Source organism: Trichosurus vulpecula, chromosome 1 (assembly GCF_011100635.1).
Source record: "Trichosurus vulpecula isolate mTriVul1 chromosome 1, mTriVul1.pri, whole genome shotgun sequence".
In the NCBI taxonomy this organism is placed as follows: Eukaryota; Metazoa; Chordata; class Mammalia; order Diprotodontia; family Phalangeridae; genus Trichosurus; species Trichosurus vulpecula.
The window spans coordinates 515035428-515061991 of record NC_050573.1 but is presented as its reverse complement, the minus strand read 5'-3'; the positions used below and the strand labels follow the sequence as shown (position 1 = coordinate 515061991).

The 26564-nt window shown below is 36.8% G+C and overlaps 1 protein-coding gene across 1 annotated transcript in view; it reads left to right on the top strand.

Moving 5' to 3' along the window:
• The window catches only part of LOC118833610 (retinal dehydrogenase 1-like), a 42560-nt gene extending 18492 nt beyond the window's left edge, over nt 1-24068 (top strand). Inside the window, exons 5-13 of the mRNA XM_036740987.1 lie at nt 3471-3532; nt 4527-4655; nt 6737-6850; nt 9187-9289; nt 10875-11059; nt 12095-12259; nt 16671-16828; nt 20283-20357; nt 23664-24068. Of these exons, the coding sequence (XP_036596882.1) occupies nt 3471-3532; nt 4527-4655; nt 6737-6850; nt 9187-9289; nt 10875-11059; nt 12095-12259; nt 16671-16828; nt 20283-20357; nt 23664-23736 (1064 nt within the window). The 3' untranslated portion in view covers nt 23737-24068. The remainder of the gene's footprint in view (nt 1-3470; nt 3533-4526; nt 4656-6736; nt 6851-9186; nt 9290-10874; nt 11060-12094; nt 12260-16670; nt 16829-20282; nt 20358-23663) is intronic.
• Nucleotides 24069-26564: the final 2496 nt, after the last annotated feature.

Below are 26564 nucleotides of genomic sequence, written 5' to 3'. Positions count from 1 at the left end.
AGACAATTTTAAAAATTCATTTTTATAAGATTTTGATTTTCAAATTTCCCTTCCTCCTTTCCTCTCTCCCTTCCCTCCCCATCCCCAAGACAGCAAGAAATCCATACATCAGATATGCATGTGCAGTCACATCAAACATATTTTCATATTAGTGACTGTTTCTCCCCAGTCTCTCTGCTGCTGAATTATCCATAACCCATCTTCTAACAATGGGTGGCCCTTAAGGTTTTTTTTCTGATGCTTCATCTCTTCTCCTTTTATATTCCCTTTTAGTAACTTCTTCAGTTGCTATGGGTTAAACCCTTATCTCTAAACAGATAATTCCCCTTTTTACATATTTAGCCACAATTTATCCCCTGAACTTCAGTTTCACATCCTCAATTACCATCCTATTGGACATTTCAAACTGGATATTGTAGAGATATCTTCAGGTCAACATGTCTAAAATTGAACTTGTTATCTTTGCCACTAAACCCTATTCCTTTCCAGATTTTAATGCATGATCCTCTTTCTATTGCCTTATATTCATTATCTTGGGCTCCTCACCCCACATACCAAATCTGTGTCCAAATCTTGTCATTTCTATTTTTGTGACAACCTTCCTATCTAACACCATCTCTCCACTCAGACAAATGTTGGCTTGGTTTAGACCAGGAGTGGGGAAACTGCAGCCTTGAGGCCACATGTGGCCTTCTAGGTCCTCAGGCATGGCCTTTTGACTGAGTCCAGGTTTTACAGAACAAAACTGAACCCCTCAAAATGAGGCATAACATTAAATGTAAATGTTCTGTGAAGTTTACATTCAGTCAAAGGGCTGCATTTGAGGACCTAGAGGGTCACGTGTGGCATTGAGGCCACAGGTTCCTAACCCCTGACTTAGCGTATCATCTCCTCTTGGCAAGATTATGAATATAGCGTCCTAGATGGTCTGTTTTTCTCAAATATTTTCTCACTCCAGTCCACATTGTCCACGCCTGTCAAAATAATTTTATTTAAGTACAAATCCAACCATGTGATTCCCCTATTCAATCAATTCTGATGGCTTCCTAGTTCATTAAGGATCAAATATAAACTCATCTATTTAACACTTAAAGTCCTGGGCTCAACCTATCTTTCAAATTACATTGGACCTTGCTCCCCTTCCTACACTCTGTGCCACAAATAAATTGGCCTTCTCTATTACTTACACATGATACTCCATACGTCTCCCCATGCTTTACCAATAGCTTTCTGCTATTCCTATAATTCATTCCCACCTTACCTTTTCCTCACAGAGCACCTTTCTTCTTTTAAAATGCAACTTAAGCTTCTGGAGGAAGCCTTTCCTTGGCTCCCCAATTTTGTGCCCTCTCTTCCAAGTTATGTTGTATTTTAGTACTTTACACACATCTTTATTATTATAATTCCATATCATATATCTTTTCTATTTATTAACTTTACATTTATGCTGAATATCTATTTATATGTACTTATGGTCTCCCTCACGTGAATGTAAGCTTATCAGAAGTAGGGATTTATTTCCTTCTTTGTATGTGTATACCAAGCTCCTAATACAGTGTTTGATGCAAAATGATGCTTATTAAAAATCTGTGGTGATTTGTTGAATTTCTATTGCAAAAGTCTGTTAATATTTATTATGTGCCTTTGAAAAACTCAACAAAATATGTCATTAATAGGCATAGAAATATTTTTTTAAAATAGATACAATATGAAATACACCGAAATACAATAATTATTGAAAAGAGTAAAATTTAACACACATTCACACATACACATATGTATGGGTCAGACATTTCAAAGTTTACATTTAATGTTATGCCTCATTTTGAGGGGTTTGGTTTTGTTTTTAATCTGCAATGAGATGTTATGCTCATGTATCAAATAGTAGTTAGGTACCATATTTTCAAGATTCAATAACATGTAGGTACAACCATTTGCCCCAGCCTTGTTTTGTGCTATTGATTTAAACTTTTGCTGAAAGTTGTTGACTCAGAAAAAGATTAAAATGAGTCCATAGCCTCAAGTTTCAGATTAGAGATGGAAAAAATGCATTTGGATTTTGTTTTGTTTCTTTTGGATTTTTTCTAATGGGCAATGCAGATAATGTTGCAGAATGATAAATAGATATCTGGAAAATGAGGATTTTCTGTCTAATTCAGCTCAGCTAGAGTTCAGAAAAGAAGAAATTGAAATAAAATACTTATCTAAAATTACTTACTAAGTGAAGAAGAGCCAGAGTTTGAGCACAAAGGTTGGGAGATGAACTGAGTGTGAGTGTAAAATCTGCTTCTAAAGAGCAAATGAAGGAAACTTGTCCTCAAGACATTCTCTACTTCCAGCATACAGAACTAACTTCACTCTCCAGTTTCATGAGCCTGATAGTTGAAGATTTGATGCAAATTATCTTTAAGTTTCCCCAAGGATTTAAAATAATGCTAACAACACTGAAACTGCCCAAAAACTAATAAAGTAGCCCAGCCAAGGTGAACTACACATATGAGATGGGGATTGGGCAGGTAAGCAGCCCTGAAAGATAGACTGGGAATGCCAAGAGAGTAAGGAAATACTGCTATACAGACATGGGGTTTGGGGGGATCTAGGTTCTATTCTGATAAAGTGCAAGAAGGAATAAAGTGTGCAAATGGAGTGAATCTAATGAGTATCAAAAAGCAACATTTATTAAGCACCAACTATGTGTAAGGTTTGCTAGATTCTTGGGAATTATAAAGAGGAAAATTAAAAAACATTAGCAGGAAAGGCAAAATTGAATAGTAAGTAATTAGAAAGAAGTCAAATTCAGATTTAAACCAAAAGGCTTTGGGGATGGAGAAGAGAGAAAAAGAAGATGAGGTAATGTTTGTGACTTTCTGTTTTTATTATTTAAATCATTTAGGATAGGCCACTCTTGGAGGTTGCACCACCAGCAAAGGAAATCAAACATGAATATTTTAGGAATCCTGAATACTCTTTTGCTGCTAAATCATCCATATACTAAAACTCCAGGGTGGCATTTTGCCTTGCTCCCTGCCTACCCACCACCTCCACATACATGCCATTCTCTGTTATTTTCCCATTGATTTTCTGGAAACTTTTACAAATATGTTTCAGAACATTTTAGAGGATGGATTATACCCCCTTCTAAATCTCTTTTAACACCTCTTTATGTAGTTGTTTTGACATGACTTGGATTCATGGTTTGAGTCACATCAAATACCATACCACATAATAAAGGTCACTTAAATAAAACAAATAAATAAACCCACATTTGTAGTAGTAAGAATTTAAATGTCCTATTGAAAAATAATAAGATGATGATACCATACACCATTATGCCATGCAATAGTATTAAAAAAACCTTTTTTCTACATAGAAAATATTTGTTTCTGTTTATTTCTACTGGCTATTTCAGAACAATATTTGTCTGATATACCATGTTTTGGGGTTTGCTTGTTTATTTTGGTTTATTTCAGATGGAAAGTTTTTCTCATATACAAGACATGAACCTGTTGGTGTTTGTGGCCAAATCCTTCCTGTAAGTTGCTTCCATACATGAGATTTTGAAAACTGTTTTTGAAAAGATAGATCTTTTAAAAAATTTTAAGCAAGAGTCCATGCTTATTGAGATTTCCTTTAAACCCAAAGGGATATTATCTGGATATGAAAAGATTTCCCCTTTCCATTTAGATAGATAGACAGAGGAATAAGTAAATACTATGATATATTAATGAATTGATAAAAATGTAGATGAATATAAGACTATGTATACTTCTATGGAACTCTATGCCTCCAACAAACTAGTTGATTTGCTGGGTGGTTTCTACTATTTGAAACCCAATATAATAATTTGAAAACAATAACAAGTGGCCAAGAAAACAAGAAGTGTTTCCATCTTTACTCACTTATTGTCACATTGAGAATTTGCTTCCTACTCCATGAAATATTGTTCTTTTCACAGAAAAATCACTCCTAAGGACACAAATTAAAAGACCAAACTTGCCCCTCCTTAACCACCCCACGTAGAGAAGTTGTGTTTTTTTTTCTAAAAGTTCTTTTAAAATATGCATGAGTTGCCATTGAACTTATACTCATTTAAAATCTATGAGATCTCCATTTGAGTTAGTACTACTATAATTATTACTATTTATTGTTTGGGAAACATAGGTACTGAAATTCAGTTCAGTTCATTATTTTAATACTTCAAAATATCATGATTTCAACAGTGTGGATTCTCCTTTCTTTGATCTTAATAATACTCTCACAATGTAAATATTCTTGCTAAGTTGTTTGAGAGTTGCTAGCCACTCCTCTGGTTAGCCTCTCCAAACATAACCATGTTGGTCTTCAGATGACATATAACTCATCACCTCCCCTAAAATCAAAAGGCTTTTAGCTGAATAGAACCTTCTAGAACTTCCCTTCCACTGTTCACAGTAACCCCACGCCACTATGAGGCATCAGGTATGGGTTTAATGGAAAATATAATTCAGTATCAATGAAGAAATCAATGTTCATCTATTGCTTTATAGTGGAATTTCCCATTGATGGTTGCCATTTGGAAAATTGCACCTGCCCTTTGCTGTGGAAACACTGTGGTCGTCAAACCAGCAGAACAGACCCCACTCAGTGCTCTTTATCTAGCATCATTAGTTAAGGAGGTAAGTCTGCTAACTCACAATGTGCTCTCTAACAATCTACTATTGGAGTACTAAACTGGAGTACTGCTCTCACTAAGTATTCTGCTGATCCAAATTGCTTGACTTGCATTACATGAAACCACTACTTCACCTAAATACAAATTGGCCAATGGACCCTGCCCATTTTGAGGAAACATTAAAATCCTTGACACTGATTTCAGAAAATACACATAAATATATCCCATCATGGAAAGACTTGCATAAAATGATGTAGCAGGTGAACAAAAGCAAGAGAATATTTTATGCAGTGACACCAATATTGTTTTGAGAATGACTTTGAGCAACTAAATCATTTTGACTATTATAAAAACACAAATTAAAAATAAGGGAGATATGAAAAAAGATGCTATCTGCATCCAGAGAAAGAACAAATAAGTAGGGGTAGGTATAGAATAATTTTACATGTGCATACCTATTGTGTCTAATGGTGGCCATCTCTAGGGCAGGGAGAGGAGAAGAAAAAGGAAAAAAAGAAATTTACCTGATAACTTTGTTGTATGTTTGGAGGGAATAATAAATTGTACATGATAGATTTGCACTTTTACGCACACTTATATTTTTTATTGTACTGTTTTATGGAAATTCTTGGTTTTTTTCTATGAATTGAAAAATAAATAAATTTTTATACTAATATAGACATATATGTGTATATATATATGTATATGTTTGTGTATATATGTATATATGTGTGTGTGTGTATATGTGTGTGTTTAGGTATATGCGTATACGTATATATGTGTATATTTAATGTTACATGTGTGTGTGCATCTCTGTGTGCATCCGAGCATAAGGAAGGGTCAGAAATAAAGTTCTCCATGCCTAAATGTCTCAGAAATACATTTTAATTCCTCGTGCTGCTTATTGTTTGTTTAAAATATTTAGATAGCATTAAGTTTACGTTACCAATACATCTTTTTTCAGTTTTCATCTTTTTTTAGATTGCATGTGGTTTTGAATATCCATCAATGGTTGTCATCCTCCCCACACCCAGACCCTATTTTATTATTCTTCAATATTTCAAGAATGTTCACTTAACCCCAATTGCCCTGCCTTCCCCCTGCAAAAAAAACCAAATATTTCAAGAATATGATTTTCTCAGTGTACCAGCTCATTTCAGTGGACACAGATCATACCCACAACACAAATTAGTTGAAAGTCTTGAGAGTTGCTTCAGCTGAAAAACGTGATAGTCTGCAACCAACAAGGCCCAAACTTAGGCTGATTATTGGACAGTTGGCACAGATTTTATCACTGGTCTGGTTTCAAAGCCTTTCTAGCTCAGCAGGATCTTCCAGAGCTTGTACTTTGAGCAAGATAACAAAGCTCAGGGCTCCTCTAAAGTCTTACTCTAATACATCGTCATGGTGTAAGGTGTGACATATTTAAGGATGCTAATGTTCTTTTCTCCCAAGAACTCTAAAAGCTGAATCTCACTCTTCAATGGTCATTTTTAATGTTGTGATCTAAAAGGATTATGGGAATTAAATGTTACATCATGATGAGGACTTAGAACCAAGGAGAACAACAGATAGATCAATAAACAGAAGAAACACGTACATACCATTCATGACTCCCTTTTCTTTCTAGCATGGTTACTACCATTTCCAATCTATCACTTCTTGGAAAAGGGAAGTGAAGAAACACAAAATATTTTATTGGGAATGTCTTCAAAACACACCAAAGATTTCTGTCATGATGAATGAATGAACGAATGAATGAATGAATGAATGAATGAAATCATCCTTAGAGAAAGAGTTAGTTTTTTCCTTCTGTTCCTCTTCTTCTACCTCATGAAGCATTAATTCCCAGAAACAGCTATCATCCCGAGGTCAATCTGAATGTTCTTTTTGAAAGATTTTTCACTCTTCAAGGATGAAACAAATCATAAAAATGTAATAGATAGGGATTTCCTATTTGGTATGGTTATCTTCTATAATTAGATTCTGAACTTCCTGATAATGGTGATAATAAGGTGTTTTTCTATTCATAGTAGTTTTAGATCCTTTTGCTCTGGGATTAATTTGTGGTTCTCACTCCTTTAGGCAGGATTTCCTCCAGGAGTAGTAAATATTGTACCTGGTTATGGACCCACAGCTGGAGCAGCCATTTCTTCTCACATGGATGTAGATAAAGTATCCTTCACAGGGTCCACAGAGGTAAGACAAGTTAGATATTAAGGCATTCTCAATGGCTAGTTAGTGTAGTGATTTGGAGGTCAAGTTCCACTTCAATTACATTCTTACATAATGCCTTCAAACATGGTTTAAGGGGAAGGCATTTACAGAGAACAGTCTTCAATTTAATTCAACAGGTATTCATTAAGGACATTCTATTTGCAGGACACTGGGCTAGTTGTGAGAGAACATAAGCCCCCGGAGGCAAGAATTCTCTCTTTTTTGCTTTTGCCTAGTGCCTAGCAGAAACATTAGCAGAGAGTAGGCATTTAATAACTGCTGCTTCATTGATTAATGGATACACTAATATTTCCCCCCCCAACATCCATCAGACTGTCCTTCCTTACTGTGTTTGTAATAGATAGACAAATATCACAAAAAGCTTGAATTCTATGAGCACACACCAACTGACAGTGTGAGGAAGACCAAGATTAGTCACATTGATGAGTCCCAAGTGGATGTAGAAAAACTGATTGTGATACAAGCAAGAAAAGGCCGTGGTCATGAACTAGGTGTTTTCACATAGGGTTATGATATAATGATGAATATTGTGATGGAAATACAAATCAAGCCTTGACAGTTTCGAATGACCACTATATATTTAGGGCATTATTCCATAGGATCAATGCTGAATCATATGTCAGTGTTAATGAGGTCTCACATGCCTATGGTGCTTTACATATTACAAAGCACTTTTCTTACAGCAGCCCTGTGAAGAATCACACAGGCCTTGAAGTCAGAAATTTTGGATTCAGGTTCAGGTTTTGCCATTAAGTAATTATACATCTTCAGCAAATCACAATCCTTCTCTGTCTCAGTTTTCTCCTCCATACAATAAAAGGGTTAGACTAAATAAACTTTAAAGTGCCTCCCAATTACAATAGTCTGTGAGTTGGCTAGGAAAGGCTGAAGAGGAAAGGAGAGGGAGAAAGAGAGATGCATGCATAAGTATATATGTTAAGAAAACAAGATCACAAGTATATGTCATTCCCATCTACACTATAGTAATGCATCTATCTTAACAGTTTTTAAGTATAATAACCATTCAGATGGGCTCCACACCAGTTTTTTTCTAGATTCACAAGACACAGTTGAATTAAAATGCTAAACTAGTTTTAATGTAACTAAAACAAGTGAGATTCAAATATTTTGTTGTAATTTATGGCAGCAGTCAGTAAGTTACATGCTTTCATTGATCCACAATTCTATTGGTATTGGTAGTTCCTTGATGAGTAGAATTTATAATCCCTCTATGCTTTCTCATTCTAAACCATGCTTGTCCATTTTTCCCATAGAGGTAGTACAAAAAGAACTGGAGAACTTTCATATATAATTTTATATCTTCTGGGTACTCATACACCAAGTGGATATTCCAGCTATCGTCTCATTCTTCTTACCTGACCACCTACTTTTCTGATCATACATGACCTCACTTTAATCTTACATACTTTCAATAGATCATTGTTGATCATATCCTGCAGCCCGCTTATATATATATGCCTCATGTCTTTCTACTGCCCTTTGTATTATTTATAATTATAATTCTTTTGAGAATATTGATAATCAATAGATTATTTCAGAAGTAAGAATTTGGGATTGTCAAAAGTACTGTGAATTTTCCCAACTGCAATCCAGCCTGATTTCTTCCTACTATTCAATTCTACTTCTAACTCATTGTCCATATACAGTGATTGCGGAAGTCATACTTATACTTAGTCAGACTTATTTGACAGGCTACTCATCCAATTGGGATGTAACCTGGGCAACATACATTTTTCATCCACTTTGGTTTTCCAGCACCGATGGATGCTTATGATACAAAATAAACATTTACTCAATTTTTTTCTAGTTAATTGAATTGAAATGTTACTAAAATATGGTACTAAGACAGCAACAGGCATTTTAAGACTTTGTGTGTTCTTACACCAAAGTTTAGTTTGGAAAACAACTTGCTAAACATTAACTGTCATAATAGAAACTGATTTGGGGGATTGTTATGCAGCAAGATAAAATACAGAGATATCCGAACACAAGCAAAAGGCATCTCCAAATGCTTCGTTCCAGTTTTCCTTCCTTAGTGAAAAGGAGATTGAGATAGTGAGCCTAAAGAATAAAGGAAATCATACACCTTTCAAATTGGAAAGGATACTGGAAATCATTTCATCCAGTGTCTTGTCTGAGCAAATACAAAGACAAAGAAACAATATAAATCAGGGAACTTCATGAGATATCCAGGACGTAGAAAACCAAGACCTATGGATGAAGGCCAACCAAGTTTCCCTCTTGGAAACCAACTTCCTCTTTATGTTCTCTTTCAGGTTGGCCTGCTAATCAAACAGGCTGCTGGGAAAAGCAACCTGAAGAGAGTTACACTGGAATTGGGAGGAAAGAGTCCTTGCATTGTATTTGCTGATGCTGACTGTTAGTATAATTAATGCTTTTTTCCTCTTTTATCATGTCTCAGAGCAATGTTTGACCAATATTCTGCAATATGCTCAATTATTTCCAGATTCCTGGGATGAGACTTTTTTAAATCAATAATTGCAGTTCTGAGTCCTTTCTTTTTGCAAAGCACTTTGCTAGCTTCTAGAAATACAAAAGACAAAAACCAAAGCAGTTGCTCCTCTCCAGGGGCTTACATTTTACTTGAGTTTGTATTAGAATAAAACAAACAAAAGCTCCACTGTCTTTACTTTTGGAAGATAATCAACAAACTAAAAAGCCCTAAATTATGCTTCACTGTGTTTTCAATCTTATCATACCAGCAGGAGAGCTAAGCTCAGGTGTAAAGGACACATGGCCCTCTGACATGGTACTGTACCATCTATTTCCTGATATTTTAAATGCATAGCTTTTTAGATGATACTGTCCTTGCATTTTCTTTACCACCCTAAGAGATACTTGCTTTTAAAAGTCTTTTTCCCCCCAGGTTAGTCCAGAAGGCTTTTAAGAAGGTGAGAAAATTCCATCAAGTTAAAGGAAACTGAGTAGTTGGGATGTTATAATAAAGATAATGATAACAAAAATAACAATAAAACCTGCCGTATACACATATATATGTATGTGTGTGAATATATATTTTACAGTTGAAGAAACTGTTTAAGTAACCTGCCCAGGGTGATATAACTAGTAAGGGTCAGAGGCTATATTTGAGCTCAGGTTTTCTCGACTCTAGACTCTATCTACTGTAAAATCAAGTGGCCTCTAACTTATCAAAGGGTGATATGGGAAGTCTCCTAAACTGAATGCTAAATAGATTAAACTGTCTTTTCAGGCAGGAAATAAGTTGATCTTCGCAGTACACAAGGTTTAAAAAAATCATACATAACTCTAAAGCTAAGCTTCTGGAAAATTAGTATATTAAAAAGACTATATTTTCTTGTAATAGAAACAACTATAAAACAATCATATAACTTTTAAATGTGTATATAACTATCTCAACAATGCATAAGCAAGTGGGGTTTTTGTTTGTTTTTATTTGAAGGATATAGACTCATTTTTGAGGCATTTTGAAAGATTCTTTTTGGAGAACAAGATCAAAAGATTGAAAGAAAGAAAAGGAAACTTTAGCTTTCATTCCAGTAGTCTGTTTTACCATAGCCAAAGTTATTACTCAAGTCTTTTCAAAACGATGTTTTGATGCAATTGAGCACAAGAGACTTGTACAATCATTTCAAGTTTTTCCTACTACCCAGTTTTAATGCAGTCTCCATCCAGAAATACTCAGTGACAGTCAGGTCCAAAAAGAGCCATAGAACCATATATGGTGTGTATTTTAAGAGCTAAAAGACATTTCTCTCCTCTTGGCAAAAAAGGATAGATAGATAGATAGACAGACAGATATAGATATATACGTATATACATATATACAAATAGATATATACATAAATAGATATAGATATAGATATGTGTTTGTATATATATGTATATATATTATATATAATCTTTTGGAAATGTGTTTTCTTCACTTTGTATAACCTGTGGCTTGGTGATGTTTCCTTTACAGTGGATGATGCTGTGGAAACGGCACACCAAGGTGTGTTCTTCCACCAGGGCCAGGTCTGCACTGCTGCATCGAGGGTTTTTGTGGAAGAGTCTATTTATGATGAGTTTGTTCAGAGGAGCGTAGAGCGGGCCAAGAAATACACCCTGGGGAATCCTCTGAACCCAGGAGTACAGCAAGGCCCTCAGGTTGGTAATTAAAGGAATGCACACAATAGGAAACAAAGATCAATAGAGAGAAGGGAGCTTGTCTCTATTTCCTTTTTCTGGATCCAGAATGAAATGAGAATGAGCATTTGTTTTCCTGGGCTAGATTGGAACAGATTGAAAAGATGTGCACAGTCAGGATTTCCCAATTTGGGACAAGGAACAGAACTTCCTCAGACTGGAATCAGGAAGACCTGAGTTGAAATCCCCCCTCAGACACTAACTACATGACCATGGGCAAGGCTCTCAGACTGCCTCCTCATCTGGAAAATACGAATAATAGTAGCATTTACCTCATGACATTCAAATAAGAAACCATACGAATAGTACTAGTGCTATATAAATGCCATTATAACTAATCATTATGTATTTAAAAATAAATCCCTCTGCCCTATTTTCTTCCTCTGTATTCAGGGAGTAAATTGTCATAAAGGTATCATCAAGTGCCTTCTTGCCTAGTACAGAAAAGAGGAATCTTGCTGTATAGTGTCCTTCAAATGAAGGTCAGACTAATTCCTTTAACCAAAATGGGCATTTTGTTATGCTTTTCTACTAATTCACAGGGGATGTGAGACCTAGAAGTGGATGGAACATAGTGAGAGCTCATACCTTAACATAAAATTCAAACTTTCCCTTTACTAAACTACTTTGCTGAATTCAGGCCAAAACCACTCTCTACTTTCTCCACTACCTTTTTCTATTTCCTCCTTGCTTATAAATTCTATTTCCCCCTAAATTCTCTAATTCCACAGGCCACCAGCCCATCCTTCCCTCTTCCCCCAGCTTTTGCCCATTCATTGCCAATGATTAATCTTAATTTACACTTATGTAATATTTTACAGAGACAGATTTTTTTAAAAAGCTAACTTTAAGGCCAATAAAGCTATTTAGATATATTTGCAACACTTAACCATTTTCTTTTTTTAATCACAAGTTCAAAGAATCATTGTCACTTTAAGTTTATTTTTTCTTTCCTTTATGTTATCCCTCCCTCCCTTTCCCTTCATATTCATGTAGATTGATAAAGAGCAGTACAATAAAATACTTGACCTCATTGAGAGTGGGAAGAAGCAAGGAGCCAAACTGGAATGTGGAGGAGGACCATGGGGAGACAAAGGTTTCTTCATCCAGCCCACAGTTTTCTCCAATGTTACTGATGAGATGCGCATCGCCAAAGAAGAGGTAAAGGCCTTGGTTCCAGCCTGTTCCTTCAGTTACTTTCTTTTTTATCTACACACTTGTACACAAAGTATCCATTTTCAAGACACAACTAGATGAATATTTTCCCTCCCATAGATGTGAATCTCCCCCTCTATTTTTACCTTAATTGGCTTGTCTCATTCACTGATTGAACTTTCACTACAGAAGGGAGCACTAAGCACTCCCAAACCCTCTGGCAATAAATACTAATTATCATATGACAGTTCCAAACTATACTATATCCAAATAATAGGAAGAGAAACTATTTCTACATGCTAAAAAAACTTAGAAATCATAAAAGCACCATATTAATTAGCATTTTCCCCCTTTTCAATGATAGGGAACCTTCATAACACTTACCCTTCCTTGTGCAGGTCATTATTGGCTTGACTTCAATTTATAAAATATAATTGATATATATATATATATATGATATATATATATATACATATATATATGATATATATTTATAAAATATAATTGAAGTCACTGAGGCTATTTAAGAATCATAGACCTTGAAGAGATGCTATCTGATCCAGAGCACTACCTTTCATGCTTGGGGATAACTATGCCATCCAGAATAAATTGTTGGTTTGTTGTTGAAATTTCTGGAGAGATGAAGACTTCTCAACATTTTTGTCACCCTGACTTTCAAAAGGTTTTCCCTTCAGGAATACATACATACATACATACATACATACATATATATATATATATATATATATATATATATATATATACACATACATACATACATACACATACATACATATATACATATATATGTATATATGTTTGTATGTATCTCTGGGAGAGATGGGGAGTAAATTTGGAAGTCAAAATTTGTGGAAATAAATGTTGAAAACTAAAAATTGAAATTAAAAAAGAAAGATTTCCCTTCAGTCCAACTCAATCTAATACTAACCATAATGATACTTATTGCTAACATTTAAATAGCAGGCTAAGGATTACAGAATGTCTATTATTTATCAGAAATGTAGAGAACACACTAGTTACACTTTCCTCACAAGATAATAGCCTTGGAGTTACTCCTTAGTCTTCTTTTTTTTACATCAAGTATATTCCTTTTACTTCTACTTTTTCTAACAAACCTGTTTGTTTCATCTTGTTAATGGTTGGGTCATACTGTTAGGAGCATAAGGTCATAGAAGGGACCTCAGAAGACTTGAACACACCTTTATTATCCAGATGAAAAACTGAGGCCTTGAGAGTAAGTCATACAAGATCACACAAATCTTCAGTATTCAATAGGCATGTGAACCCATATCCTATGACTCCAAAACCAACAAATGCTATTGCCACTGAACTACTTTGACCCCTCTCCAGTTTTTTAATATCCATCTATCTATCTATCTATCTTTCTATCTATCCATCCATCTGTCTAGATGGCAAAGACCAAAAAGAGTCACGATATCTGAATGAAAAAAAATCACATTGACAGAAACTAGAAGCAATACTAGAAGTATTGCTCTTCAGCCCTAGAATAAGGTAGTTAATAGTAACATCATTCAGTGGAATGCTGGAGGCTGTTCCACTTGTTCCACAATTGTTAAATATTCATCCCATGAATTTAGACTTTGAAAACATCAAACCTCAGAAGCTATGATTTGTTTTGTTGCATGAATAGACTTGAGAAAGAGGAACAAAAGGTTCATAATGCAGATCAAAACTAAATCTGAGGCTCCATTTTTGGACATCCAGTTGTAGACATTTCCCAGCATACCCATGTGTACTGTCTTCATTTGTTGTAGTTGTCATTGTTCAGTCATGTCCAATACTTCTCGATCCCATTTGGGATTTTTTTTGGCAAAGATACTGAATTTTTTTAGTGTTTTCTCATTTCCTTCTCCAGCTCATTTCACAAAAGGGGGACCTGAGGAAAGCAGAGTTAAGTGACATTCCCAGGATCGCACAGCCATCTTCCTAAAGCCTGTTTAACTTTTCAGAGAGTGCTAGAATCTCTGATCTTGTCATCCCTACTCACACAGAGACATCATGATATTACGGATAAGTGTTAATCACCTGGTTGGAAAGACCTAGTTTTAAATCTTGCTTCTGACACTTACTAGCCATGTGGATATGTCACTTAACCTCTCTGTGATTCAGCCACTCCTTAGGATTTACATAAAAAAATCATAGCATGATAATGCTATGATTTTCTTGGAGGGAATTCCCAACACTGATAAAATCAGAGATCCTTTATATTTTTCTGTTACCTCACTCATTGTTATTACCCTTTTAACAGACAATACAACTGACATTTAGTGATGGCATAATGACTTGCCTAAGGTATCACAGCTGGTTGATGGAAATATGGGAGCAGAATTCCAGTCCTCCTGATTCTTGCCCAAATTCTCCTCATGAGACCATTTTGCCATCAATGTTTACTTGTTTCCCTTTACAATCAATCAATCTGCATTATAGCCTTATTCAGTTCCAAAGGCCTCTGGCCATATATAAGCATGCAGTTCTCTTTCAGAGAGGAATAACTTTACTTTGAGAAAGTAATTATCTGACTTTGTTTAAAGAATTTTTAGGCATCTATGAATCATTAGTCCAGTCTTTGTGTAATGCTTGTTGGCCAGACCTGAACTTAAATGGAAGGTTTATAGCAGAAAATTAAGACCTAGGAACATAATATCTTACTCATGTTGTTTGTCTATATTTGGCATTTTTTAAAAGTTTTATTGGTGCCTTTTTTGATACTACAGATATTGCCCAATAAGCTCCTTCTTTCATTGACTCTCCATTATTTTAAAGAACAACAGGCAGAATTGACTGACAGAGAGATCGAGTATGACAGCATTATGTAATATTCTGCATTAGTAGTCCCCATCTCTTTGCCAAAAAGGAAGTGGCCACATTAAGAATTGCCTGGGCTCAGATCTTCCACAACTTCTCTCATTTTTTGGTAGAAAAATATGAAGTATCTGGCCAGGGATTTGGATAAATTGAAAGTATAGATTTTATTTTTAGACTTGGAGGGAATCTTTGATATCACTTTGATATCACTCTATGAGCTTTGATCTGCATCAGCTCCCTCCTTTTACACATAAGGAAAGTAGGGTAACAAAAATTAAATTCACTTGTCTAAGGTACTAGAGTAACATTACGTTTTTTCACTGGTTGCAAAGTAGCAACCTCAAAACCAAATGCATGGTCAAAAGAAGTTATAGATTTTAAAATATACTACAGATAATTCATTAAAAGCTATTATTTCTAGAGGGTATTTTGAGTACCATTTCAAATTGTATATTTTCCATAGCAGGCTTTGTTCTCACCAATTTCTGAGTCATTTCCTGATAGGTAAATAGATATACTAATCTTTTACAGCCACTTAAGGGTACATGTAATACTTTGCAACAGGCATATACATAAATATACATATATTAATAATGTAGGTATGTATGTATGTATGTATGTATGTATGTATGTACACATGCCTGCAAATACACATACACAGATGTTCCTTCTTACATAATGCCATGGGGATGGGGTTCAGAGCAGGTAAGCAGTGTGTGGCACAAGTAATCTTTTGGCCGGTGTTAGCTCAGGGAAGAAGGGGGAATGAAGATCATGCTGCCCATCCCCTTTCATAACAAACTGGAGAAAGTAAATGGAACTTATGGAAATGAATGTTGAAAACTGAAAAATAAATAATTAAATATTTTCAAAATATTAAAAGGAGGAATAGGAAGATAAAAAAAATCCTCACTTTGAATTTGATTTCTCACATAAATGTTATTTATCTTATGTATACAATCATAGTTCTAAAGTTTTTTAGTGGCCTCGGAAGTCATCATTCTACCCCCCTTTTACAGTTAAGGAAATAAAGACTGAAAAAAGGCAAAGTGATTTGAGCAAAATCAAACAGGTAGTAAATTGCAGAGCCAACGTGAGTGCCCATGACATCTGATTCTGATTCTGATTCTGGCATTCTCTCCACTATACCATGGTGCCTCCCGACCTGTTTTCTTCCAGGATATTCATTCAAAAAGCATTTATTAAATGACTACTATGTGCAAGGTACTATGCTTGTCACTGGGAATAAAAACAATGTAGAACTACTCTTTGATCTTGAGGAGCTTACAGTCTATTTGTCAAAAATTACTTGTCATAGGTATAATTCTAACACATGAGTATGGGGACCAATTTACTGCAAAGTGATTTCATATTTCATGTTAAGAAAACATCCATTCTTAAAAAACTTATCACCCCAAACTAAATGAACAAACAAACCAAAACAAACTATACACACAACAACAAAGCAGTTAATTTGATTTAATTCATATTTGTGTGCTTTTCCCCTTCCCCCTTCCTTTCTTCTCTCATTGTCTCTACTTCTTTCTCTCTCCTTCTTTCTATGGAGCAGATTTTTGGACCAGTCCAGCAAATCATGAAATTTAAAACTGTTGATGAAGTAATCAGGAGGGCCAACAACACCCACTATGGCTTAGCAGCAGGCATTTTCACCAAAGACCTTGATAAAGCCTTAACCATTGCCTCTGCCCTTCAAGCTGGAGGAGTCCGGTAAGTCAAAACTTATTGATATGGCCTTTTAGGAGATTACATCACGTCTTAAGTCACATTAAAAGAAAAACTTGGACATTTGGAAAACAACATTTTTTTCTTTCAGACCAGGTAGGCCCCTGAGATGTAGGTTTTCTCTGCTTTTTTCTGCACTTTTGATGATTTTATAGATGAGTAATAACAGTAGTTTAATTGAGATCTGTCTATCCTACATGGTTTGGTTCCTGAAGATGTTTTAATGAAATGTGTTGTTTAAAATTAACTAATTGAGAGGCATTTTGGTGTTAGTAAATAATAATATTGCTTTTAGTAATATGAAGAACAAATTTTAATGATGTATAATATATAAAAACATTATAAATAATACATGTTACACAAAACATTTAATATAAAATATATAATATTATTAATATAAATGTCATAATAAATAATATTATATGATAATATAAAATATAGCTATGATAACAAAGGTGGACTTTATAGAGAGATTTAAAGATTGCAAAGCACTTTATAAATATTATCTCATTTTAACCAGACAGCATCCCTGGGAGGTAAGCGGTAGAATTACGTCCATTTTAAAGATGTGGAAATGGAGGCATTTATGTAACTTGGCCAGTGTCGTACATCCAGTAAATGTCTGAGGACCATCCTTGGAGTGAGAAAGACTCACGTTCATACCCTTCCTCTGACAAACACTAGCTGTGTGGCAAGTCATTTAACCCTTTGTCTTACAGGAACATAAGATTATGTTAAAACATCAGTTGTCTTGCTCCATCAACAGAAAGGATTTCCTACTAAGAGTGGAAACTATACCAGTGAAACTACAGGTCCAAGATAACAGGGAAAAATTAATTAATCAGTAATAATTTGTCAGTACCTACTACATGTTCAGCACTATATTATTTGATGTAGAAGGCACAGTGTTATATGTTAATGTTACAGATTCTTATTTGGGGAGTAGACCTATGATGTCATTAGTATGAGGATCTCCCAGTGAGGAAAACACCCCCACCAGTGCAAACTAGCACCTGCTCTGAAGCTTGGAAAGTTGCCTTAGAGCATTGCCAGTGGCGTTGAGAGGTTAATAATTTGCACAGGGTCACATGGCCAGTATAGTTGAGAGGCAAGAACTGAACCCTATCTTCTTGGTTATATTTAGGGACATGTTATTTAGACTTCAAAGGAAACTTGGGGTTCATTTAGTCCAACCGCTTGAATCTGATAGATCAGAAATCTGAGTCTCAAAGAAGTGAAGTGGCATGTTGAAGTCACACAGTAAAGGACAAAACTGGGATACAACACCAAGTCCCATGACTCTAAATTCAGTTGTTTTCCTACATCAGCACTTCAAGGTGATATGGCAGTTTTCTGTAATTAACCTCTTTGTCCCGTTTCTTGTAGGATTTGTCTATTCTCAGATTAGCTGCTGTATCAGCCTTTGAGGTCACATTGCAATTTTGATGTACCTGCCTTCTAGTCATTTTTGGCCCTACCTTAGGCTAGGACAAGGGATCATTCATATAGCTACTCCTTCTTAATCCAAACTGTTCCTTTGACGCTTTCTCCTACCTGCACTCTCCATCGTAGCTAGTCCTAATAACGTGTATGTTTGTGTTTGTGTGTTTGTGTGTGTGTGTGTGTGTAATGCATTGCCAGAAGCAGTCCAATAGACTTCCGTCTTAGTGAGAGTTCCAACTTCTAGTCTGAGAAGCACTATGCTAAAGAATCCCTGGAACCACAAGATTTTCCCCACCTTAAGAATTTTCCCGTGGTTCCATTATCTTTTCTGTAGGAATTTCTAGGCATTTAAAAAGCACCTATGATTTTACCTTTAAAAATGTTATGTTCTGAGAACTTTTATTGGTGGTTCTTGAGACAAAAAGAAGATACTGAGGTCCAGAAACCCAGAATTATGAGGTACTTCTAAAGAGCATGGGTTTGGCTGATTCCTATGCTCTCTTGACAGGTTTTTGTAAGTGTAGGTCAACTGTCCCCCACTGATGCTAAGTGCTACAGTTTGAGATTATGACCTAAGAAGTTCAGTGGATAGAACACTGAATCTGGAATTAGAAAGATCTGAGGTCAAATGTGGCCTCATTCATTTGCTGTGTGGCCCTGAGCAAGTCACTTAACCTCTATTTGCCTCTGTTTCCTCATCTATTAAATGGGCATAATAATAGCACCTTCCTTCTGAGGTCATTATGAAGTTATTTGATCAAATGACATAACAATGATAAAGTGCTTAGAATAATACCTGGCACATAATGAGTGTTATGTAAGTGTTAGTTATTATTATTATTATTTATAGACTGTAATGTGTTGCATTGTTCAAACATTTGCTTTAGTACATCAGTACCTGCAATGTTGTTGTTATCTTTTTCACCTTTTTGTAAAGGAGATGATTTTATTTACAACTTGAAAGTGTCATCATTGTAAGTGGCTTGTTTATATAAATGGAAATGCATCAGTGGGGGCTCAAGAGATAACATGGTTATATACCAAGTATATATAGCCCAAAACATGCTTAACCTTAGGACCTCAAGAGAATTTTAATGTAGTGATATTGTGGCAGTCCGTTTCAATGGGAACTTTAGACCCGTCACTGGGAGTGCAGGCTAAAGTGAGCAAGATAGCCCACACAATAAGTAGGTGTCAACATACCCATATAAGAGGTGTGAAATATTAAATATTGGTAACTACCCCCTTTACCTGTCATACTAATAACATCAATTAGCATTATCGAAGTATCGACAACATAACTTATAAATAGTACAAGAGTCTCTTGGGATGCAATCTATTAAAATGTAAGAAAATATAAGTTCTTTCAGCTTCTTGAGTGTCATACAGGCTCCAAAAAAAAGTGGATGGGCCTGTTCTCCTCCAATAGAGGGAATACACAAATTGATGAGATGACAATGCCATTCAATTATTTAAGCAAATATAAAAATTATTCTAGAGTTAATAGCTAATGAGTTAAGTGCTATCCCCTTTATAGTTCATCTAAACCTAGAAAATTTTGCATTAATTACCTATCATGACCTTTATAGAGAAGTAGTTTGTTCTATTAGATAAAGAGATAGCCTCAAAATCTCGAAGACCTTGGTTCAAGGCCTGCCTCTGACATATATTGGCCATAGTTCTGGACAAATTATTTGACCATTAAGTGTCCTGGAGCAATTTAGGACTGTAAGTACTACTTTGGTAAAGAAACATTTTTCACTGGGAGTTCTATATCCAAATGAACTTACAGGTCTGATCCAAAAGTTAAAGGAGTTATAAGGACTTAGCACAGTGCCTGACACATAGTGTACACTTAATTAATGCTTATTTCCTTTCCTTTCCTCCCTTCCCTTCCAAAATTAAAATCAAAAGAATCTCATCCATGGTAGGTACTAAACAAATGCAAAGTGAAATACACCAAAATGTTAATGTAAAAATACCTTTGTCTTTACAGGGTGAATTGCTATGCTGGAGGTTCTCCTCAAGCCCCTTTTGGTGGATTCAAGATGTCTGGAAATGGGCGAGAAATGTACGTAAAGAATTTTGGCATTTTATGTGGCATATCCACAATATGTGTTACTTAGAATTTGTCTTCATGATACCTGTTGATGTTTCCCATGTGCTCACAAATAAATTCAGAGTCTCTTTCTCATCATATGCCCTCTTTCCTCTTCCTTAGGAACCTATAAGCCCAAATAGCTTGTTGAATTTTAGGTTCCACCGATTAATATGAAAAAGAGTATTCAAATAGATAAAATTGCATCCTTACATTTATATAGATGTGAATTGTTACTGGACAAAAAATCAAAATCAAAATAGAACCTGTATCAGTAAGGCAAGATTCATGATATCAATGGTGACCACAAATATGCCTATATAGTTCGGAATTGCAAAGTGTAAGAGACTCTCTGTATAGAAGGCAGAAGAAGTAAAACATTTATTCAGACACTAGAGGATCAAATCCCAAAACCAATCATCACAATTTGACATAGCAACAATTATATCCCAAAACCAGTAAATCCATTTCAATGTAACAGCAAGGAAATCAAAACATGACATCACAGCAAAGAGCCAAGTCATCCTGTAACTTCCCCTCTGGTAGGGCCTTCCCATAAACACTCACTCACAAATCCTAACTGTCTGTTTGCCTGCATCATCTCCTCCCGCAGTTCTGAGAGGTTGGAGTTCTGAAAGCCCCTATAGTTCTCAGAGCCCTTGCAGTTCTTTCTCTCTCTCTCCATCTCAGTGTCTCTCCATCTCTATGGCTCTGCATTTCTGCATCTCTGTCTCTCCATCTCTCTCTTCTCTCTGCAGCTTTCTGGTCTCCACAGCTCTCTCCAGTCTGAGCTTAATGGTTAACCCACAGGATAGAGGTACCCTGTGTAGGCCTGGGGCTTAGCAACTGGTAGCAAATGGTTGTAGGCCTGGGGCTGTATTAGGAGGGCAGAGTTTATAATCTCAAAGAGGATCATAAACATGTCTGAAACGTTCGGAACCGCCGGATATAAGAAACTCTCAAAGTAGAAGGCAAAAGAATCAAAACATATATTTTGGCTCCACAGTAACCAACCCATGAACCAGCAACCCCATTTTGATATATTGATCAAAGGCTTCCAGGCCCAATAAGTACGCCTTGAAAGAGTAACCAGGAGGCTACAGAGAAGCATGATTGCGTAAAGCAAAATCATGCTTCCCCCTCTATGGTAATAAGATTACCCACTGGCCTGAAGTCTTTGTTCAGCTTCCTCCCGTAGGTCAGCTCTGCTACTGGCAGCTCCTGCTTCAGCTGTGGCTGTGGCTGTGTCTGTAACTGTAACTGTAACTGTAGCTGTAACTGTAACTGTAACTGTAGCTGTAACTGTAGCTGTAACTGTAGCTGTAACTGTAGCTGTAACTGTAGCTGTAACTGTAGCTGTAACTGTAGCTGTAACTGTAGCTGTAGCAGCCTCTGGCTCCAACGGGAGCTGCTTTTAACCATCCAGCTTCTGCGGGGGTGCAAGGCACGCCGGGGAAAGCACAGGCTCCCCCAATCTGCCCAAGCAAGGCGAAGGGGCTGACCAGAAAAGCACAGGCTCTTTCCATCAGCCCAAGCAAGGGAAGCAAGGTGAAGGGGCCGACAAGCTTACTCCAGTCCAAGATACAAACAGCATTCAGTTCAGGGGAAAAAGCCAAACTAGTCAAGGGCACTTGTTGACTAAGTGCTAAGGAGCCCATTTTTGGTTGCCAATACAGGGGCTTAGCACCTAATAGCAAAAGGGTGTGGGCCTGCCTACAAGCAAGCCTCTCCTAATTGAGCTTCCCTTAACTAGCTCCACCTGAGGCCAATTGAATGAGCAGGGAAGATCTTTGATCACACTAGCACCACAGCACCATATTCAAATTCATTAAAAGAATTATTTAACTTATTTTTTTATAAATTCATCATTATAATAAAATGCACTAATTTTTCCACTTTATAATATCTAGGGGCTATGTTAGCTTCTCAGTTTTAAACAAAGTTCCTTCCATTTCATCCCAGCCAACAAAATAACCATACTATGGAATATAGGTTGCTGTTAATAAGTACTTGAATGTTTAATTCCTCTGTTGTATTTTTATAGTATTTGCTTATTTAGAAGTATTGTTTTCTTCTTGTTTTGCTGTATCTATTTGGTGGTGTTTATTTGAAAGAGTATTAGAATTCTCAGTGGTAAATCTGTCTATTGAATGGTCACCTTTAACCTCAAGATAATTCAATGATTTAATGATTTTTTAATAATCACTGTAAAATGATTCTTGAATACTGTGAAGATTCAGCTTCCTCCTGTTCAGTGATCACCTAGAAAATATATGCACAATATTCACTTGTGTTTTGGAATCTCACTCACTTAGAGACATAACTAGGGAAGGGTGGTGAGGACTTTGCATCAGGTACCAATTTGGAAAGAAAGGAATATTTACTCAGCCCATCTTACAAATGTTCACACACTCCTTGCCTCATTGGCTGACAGCCTGCACTTCTTCAAGAGTTTGGAGGTACAGTATGGTCTCTAAGAAATGGAACAAGGTCACAGCTCTTAGCAGATTGACAGGGAGGCAGGCCACCACTTTACCCAAAGAAACTGTACATAGTTTAACTGTCCTCTCTACATACTGTGCCCTATCCCCTCCAATTGTCCTCCATACTGTGTTGCTGGCTCATTCCACTCCTTACTCTCCATCCACCACCAATTACTTACATAGCTAGATATTCCCCTGCAATTGGCTTTGGAAACAATCCTAGGATGTCAGCCCTGTGTCTAATGGAGTAATATATGTGTCACTTAACTACAATAAGAACATGAATTTTTAAACTTCCAATTTATAAAACAATGGAGCTGGGCATTCCAAAAAGCCATAACTTTCTATATGATTTTATAGGAGAAGAACCATTAATACATAAGGTGCCTCTAATAGTTTTTATTTCTATACTTGATGCTTCTCAGAAGATAAAATGTTTCTGAGGGCATTAATCCTAAAGTTTTTGTGAATGGTCCATAAATGGGATTTTGTGAACATGGAAAATTACGCATGTAGAAATATCTTCTACTGATACAGATCAAGAATTCATCTTTAATGTATATTCTTTGAGATTTGAGGCCCTTAGACATTAAGTGCCTTACCCATGGTCATATAGCTAGCATGAGTCAGAGGAAGGTCTTGAAACCTGGCCTTCCTGACTCCAAGAATTTCTTTCTAGCCACTAGGCTACTCTGTCTTATATCTGTCCTAATGAAGAAAGCCAAATTCATATTGAGTCATTGACTATATTATATGGATAACAGTGAATGCAATTTTGAATCTTTTTCCCCTCCAGGGGAGAGTATGGTCTCCATGAATACACTGAAGTCAAGACAGTCACAATCAAGATTTCTGAGAAGAACTCCTAAGAATGGCACAGGAGATGGTGGTCCATATCTTCAATGAATGACCCTAAAACATGAAAGATATTACAACTACCATTTTCTCTGATTATTTACATTGGCAGAATGAAAAAAGTTATATCTAGAACATATCATGTGCCTTCTTACTCTCATGTAAACGTGGCGAAGCCTATTCTTCCTGAAATTTGGGAAGTGCTATCAACCCAAGATCCCTCAAGTATAACAACAGTCATGAGTTTTTCTTAGTAAATAATTCTTGCAGAGTTTAAGCCATTAAAAAATTGAGGGCCATTTATTGTTAATTAAAACTTAGTACATGGTATGTTTCAAAATAGATATACTCTGTTCACTGATCCTATTAAGTCATCCTTACCTTCAGAAACAATCCTTCACTGTGAAAATAATGACTATGTCTAATGAAGTAATAACCTCTCTGCTTAACTGTAATTTGAATATCAGATTCATTAAAATAATCTTATATAACATTGTGTGTGTGTGGACATTTTAGGAACAGATCTTCTTTGGGGAGGTTTCAGTGCCATGTAATGTAAGATATATTTGGTGTTGAATTAGTCATGCATTTTATTTTTTAAGTCTAAGGCATAGGTCCCTGACCTTTTCCTCATAAAGACAGTATGTTGTTTTGTTTGGGTTTTTTTTTATTTCACTCAAGTCTTATGATTGTCTTATTGAAGAATGTGGAGAGGAATTGGCGAGCAGGGTGAACATAGAGAAATAATAAAGAAGATGCTGACAGTGCAAGTTATCAAATTTACATTCTCTATGGGAAGCCAGAGATTCAGGGTTACAGACTTGAAAGGTAATTTGGAAACTATCTACTTCAACCTCTTCATTTTACAGTTGGGGAAGTAGGACAGATAGGATAAACTAGTTATTAAGGTCACAAATCTGACAAATAGTAGAACCAGAAACTGTGAGAAAAAAGGAAGGTAGTTGGTGACTGCTTTAGATACCAACCCAGGTAAGCCTTCAAAGTCCACTTGTTGATCATGATGTGTAACAGGGCAAGTTAGAGCTGACCCCTGCCCTCGCTGGACCTCCACGCCCAGGGCCTGCTGAGGTAAACTCAGGGCTGTGAGGTAAGGGTGGAACAAGATGGAGTCAGGAGGAAGGGTCTCGCCTTTGTGACCACATGGCACTTCCGTTTCTTAGTCTGGATTTGCCTGACCACAAGGGAATCTTGGGAGAGCTCAGGGAAAAAGAGAGGAGGAGAATAGGAGGAACCTGGGTGGCCCTAGTGGCTATATAACCAAAGATATAAAAGTTTGCTACTAACCTGAATAAATCGGAGTTATTCACCATCTTGCCTCCTGCCTCATTCACTGTCCGCGACATCAGGCCTTTGCTGGACAAAGGCCTGGGAGTTGGGGGGGGGGGTAAGGACCCCAACAAGTGGCACCCAAACCTGGGGCCCCGCGTGGAGCCACACGTGCACCCCGACGATTCCCATGGAGCCTCCTTCCTACGAGAGGACAGAGAAGAATAGAGGACTGCATGCGCACTGCCCTAGGATGAATTTGAATTGCCATGGGAAGGATAATCCCGTGTCCATGGGCAACCTGGCTTCTATGCTGGTGAGGTGAAGGTGACGAGGTGTGGGTACCATCCACAGGATCCGTGTGATTGAGACAACAGGAGGCCAAGACAGGGTGAAAATTGCAGGGACTGCGGCAAAGACGAGCATGGAAACAGCAGAAGCTACTGTTTGTAGGGTAAACGGTTACCTTTTCAACTTGCGTGAGCTCCCCTCCATGTCCTTCCAAAAACCTATAAAAATGGCTCTGAACAAATTCTAGAACTGCAGAACCCACAAAATACCAGAGGGAAGCAGGGCTCCAGACCAGGACAGTCTAGATGGTCACTGGGTGAGGTCTATCATGCGTGGAGCTGGGAGTGGAGTGGAATGTGAGTGGTGGCAGGACCAACCAGACCAGGAGCCAGGTGGAACAGGCCCTAGCTCTCTGAATAAGTGAGCTGAGCCGGCTGGAACAGGCCCTAGCACCCTGAATCAGTGAGCTGTGGCAGTTACCAGACTTCTTAACCCACAAACACCAAAGACAACAGAGAAGGTTAGTGGGAAAAGCTGTGGGGAATGAAAGGAGTTTGTGGGTTGGCCACCGCCCTGGGGGGAGCAGAGGCAGTGCAGCTACAGAACTACAGCTGCAGTTGCTTCCGGCTGCAGGCCCACCTGATGGGAGGAATTAAGTGGCAGATCAGAGCAGGAGTGCAGAGCCTGCTTAAGATCTGAGTCAGGTCTGGGTTGAAAGTTCTTGGAGAAGGAGGAGTGCTGGTGTGGCAGAGCTGGCTGTATAGAAATAGCTCTGAAAACAACAGCACATCCCCTCAAGCTTGGAACAAAGTACAACACCTTAACAACTAGACTAATTCACAAGGCAAAAGAGCTCCAAAAAGTCAATGAGGAGAAGTATGCCTTGAAAGGCAGAATTAGCCAAATGGAAAAGGAGGTCCAAAAGACCACTGAAGAAAATACTACCTTAAAAATTAGATTGGAGCAAGTGGAAGATACTGACTTGATGAGAAATCCAGATATTATAAAACAGAACCAAAGGAATGAAAAAGTGAAAGACATTGTGAAATATCTCATTGGAAAAACCACTGACCTGGAAAATAGATCCAGGAGAGAGAATTTAAAAATTATTGGACTACCTGAAAGCCATGATCAAAAAAAGAGGCTAGGTATCATCTTTCAAGAAATTATCAAGGAGAACAGACCTGATATTCTAGAAGCAGAGAATAAAATAGAAATGGAAAGAATCCACAGATCACCTCCTCAAAAAGATCCCAAAAAGAAA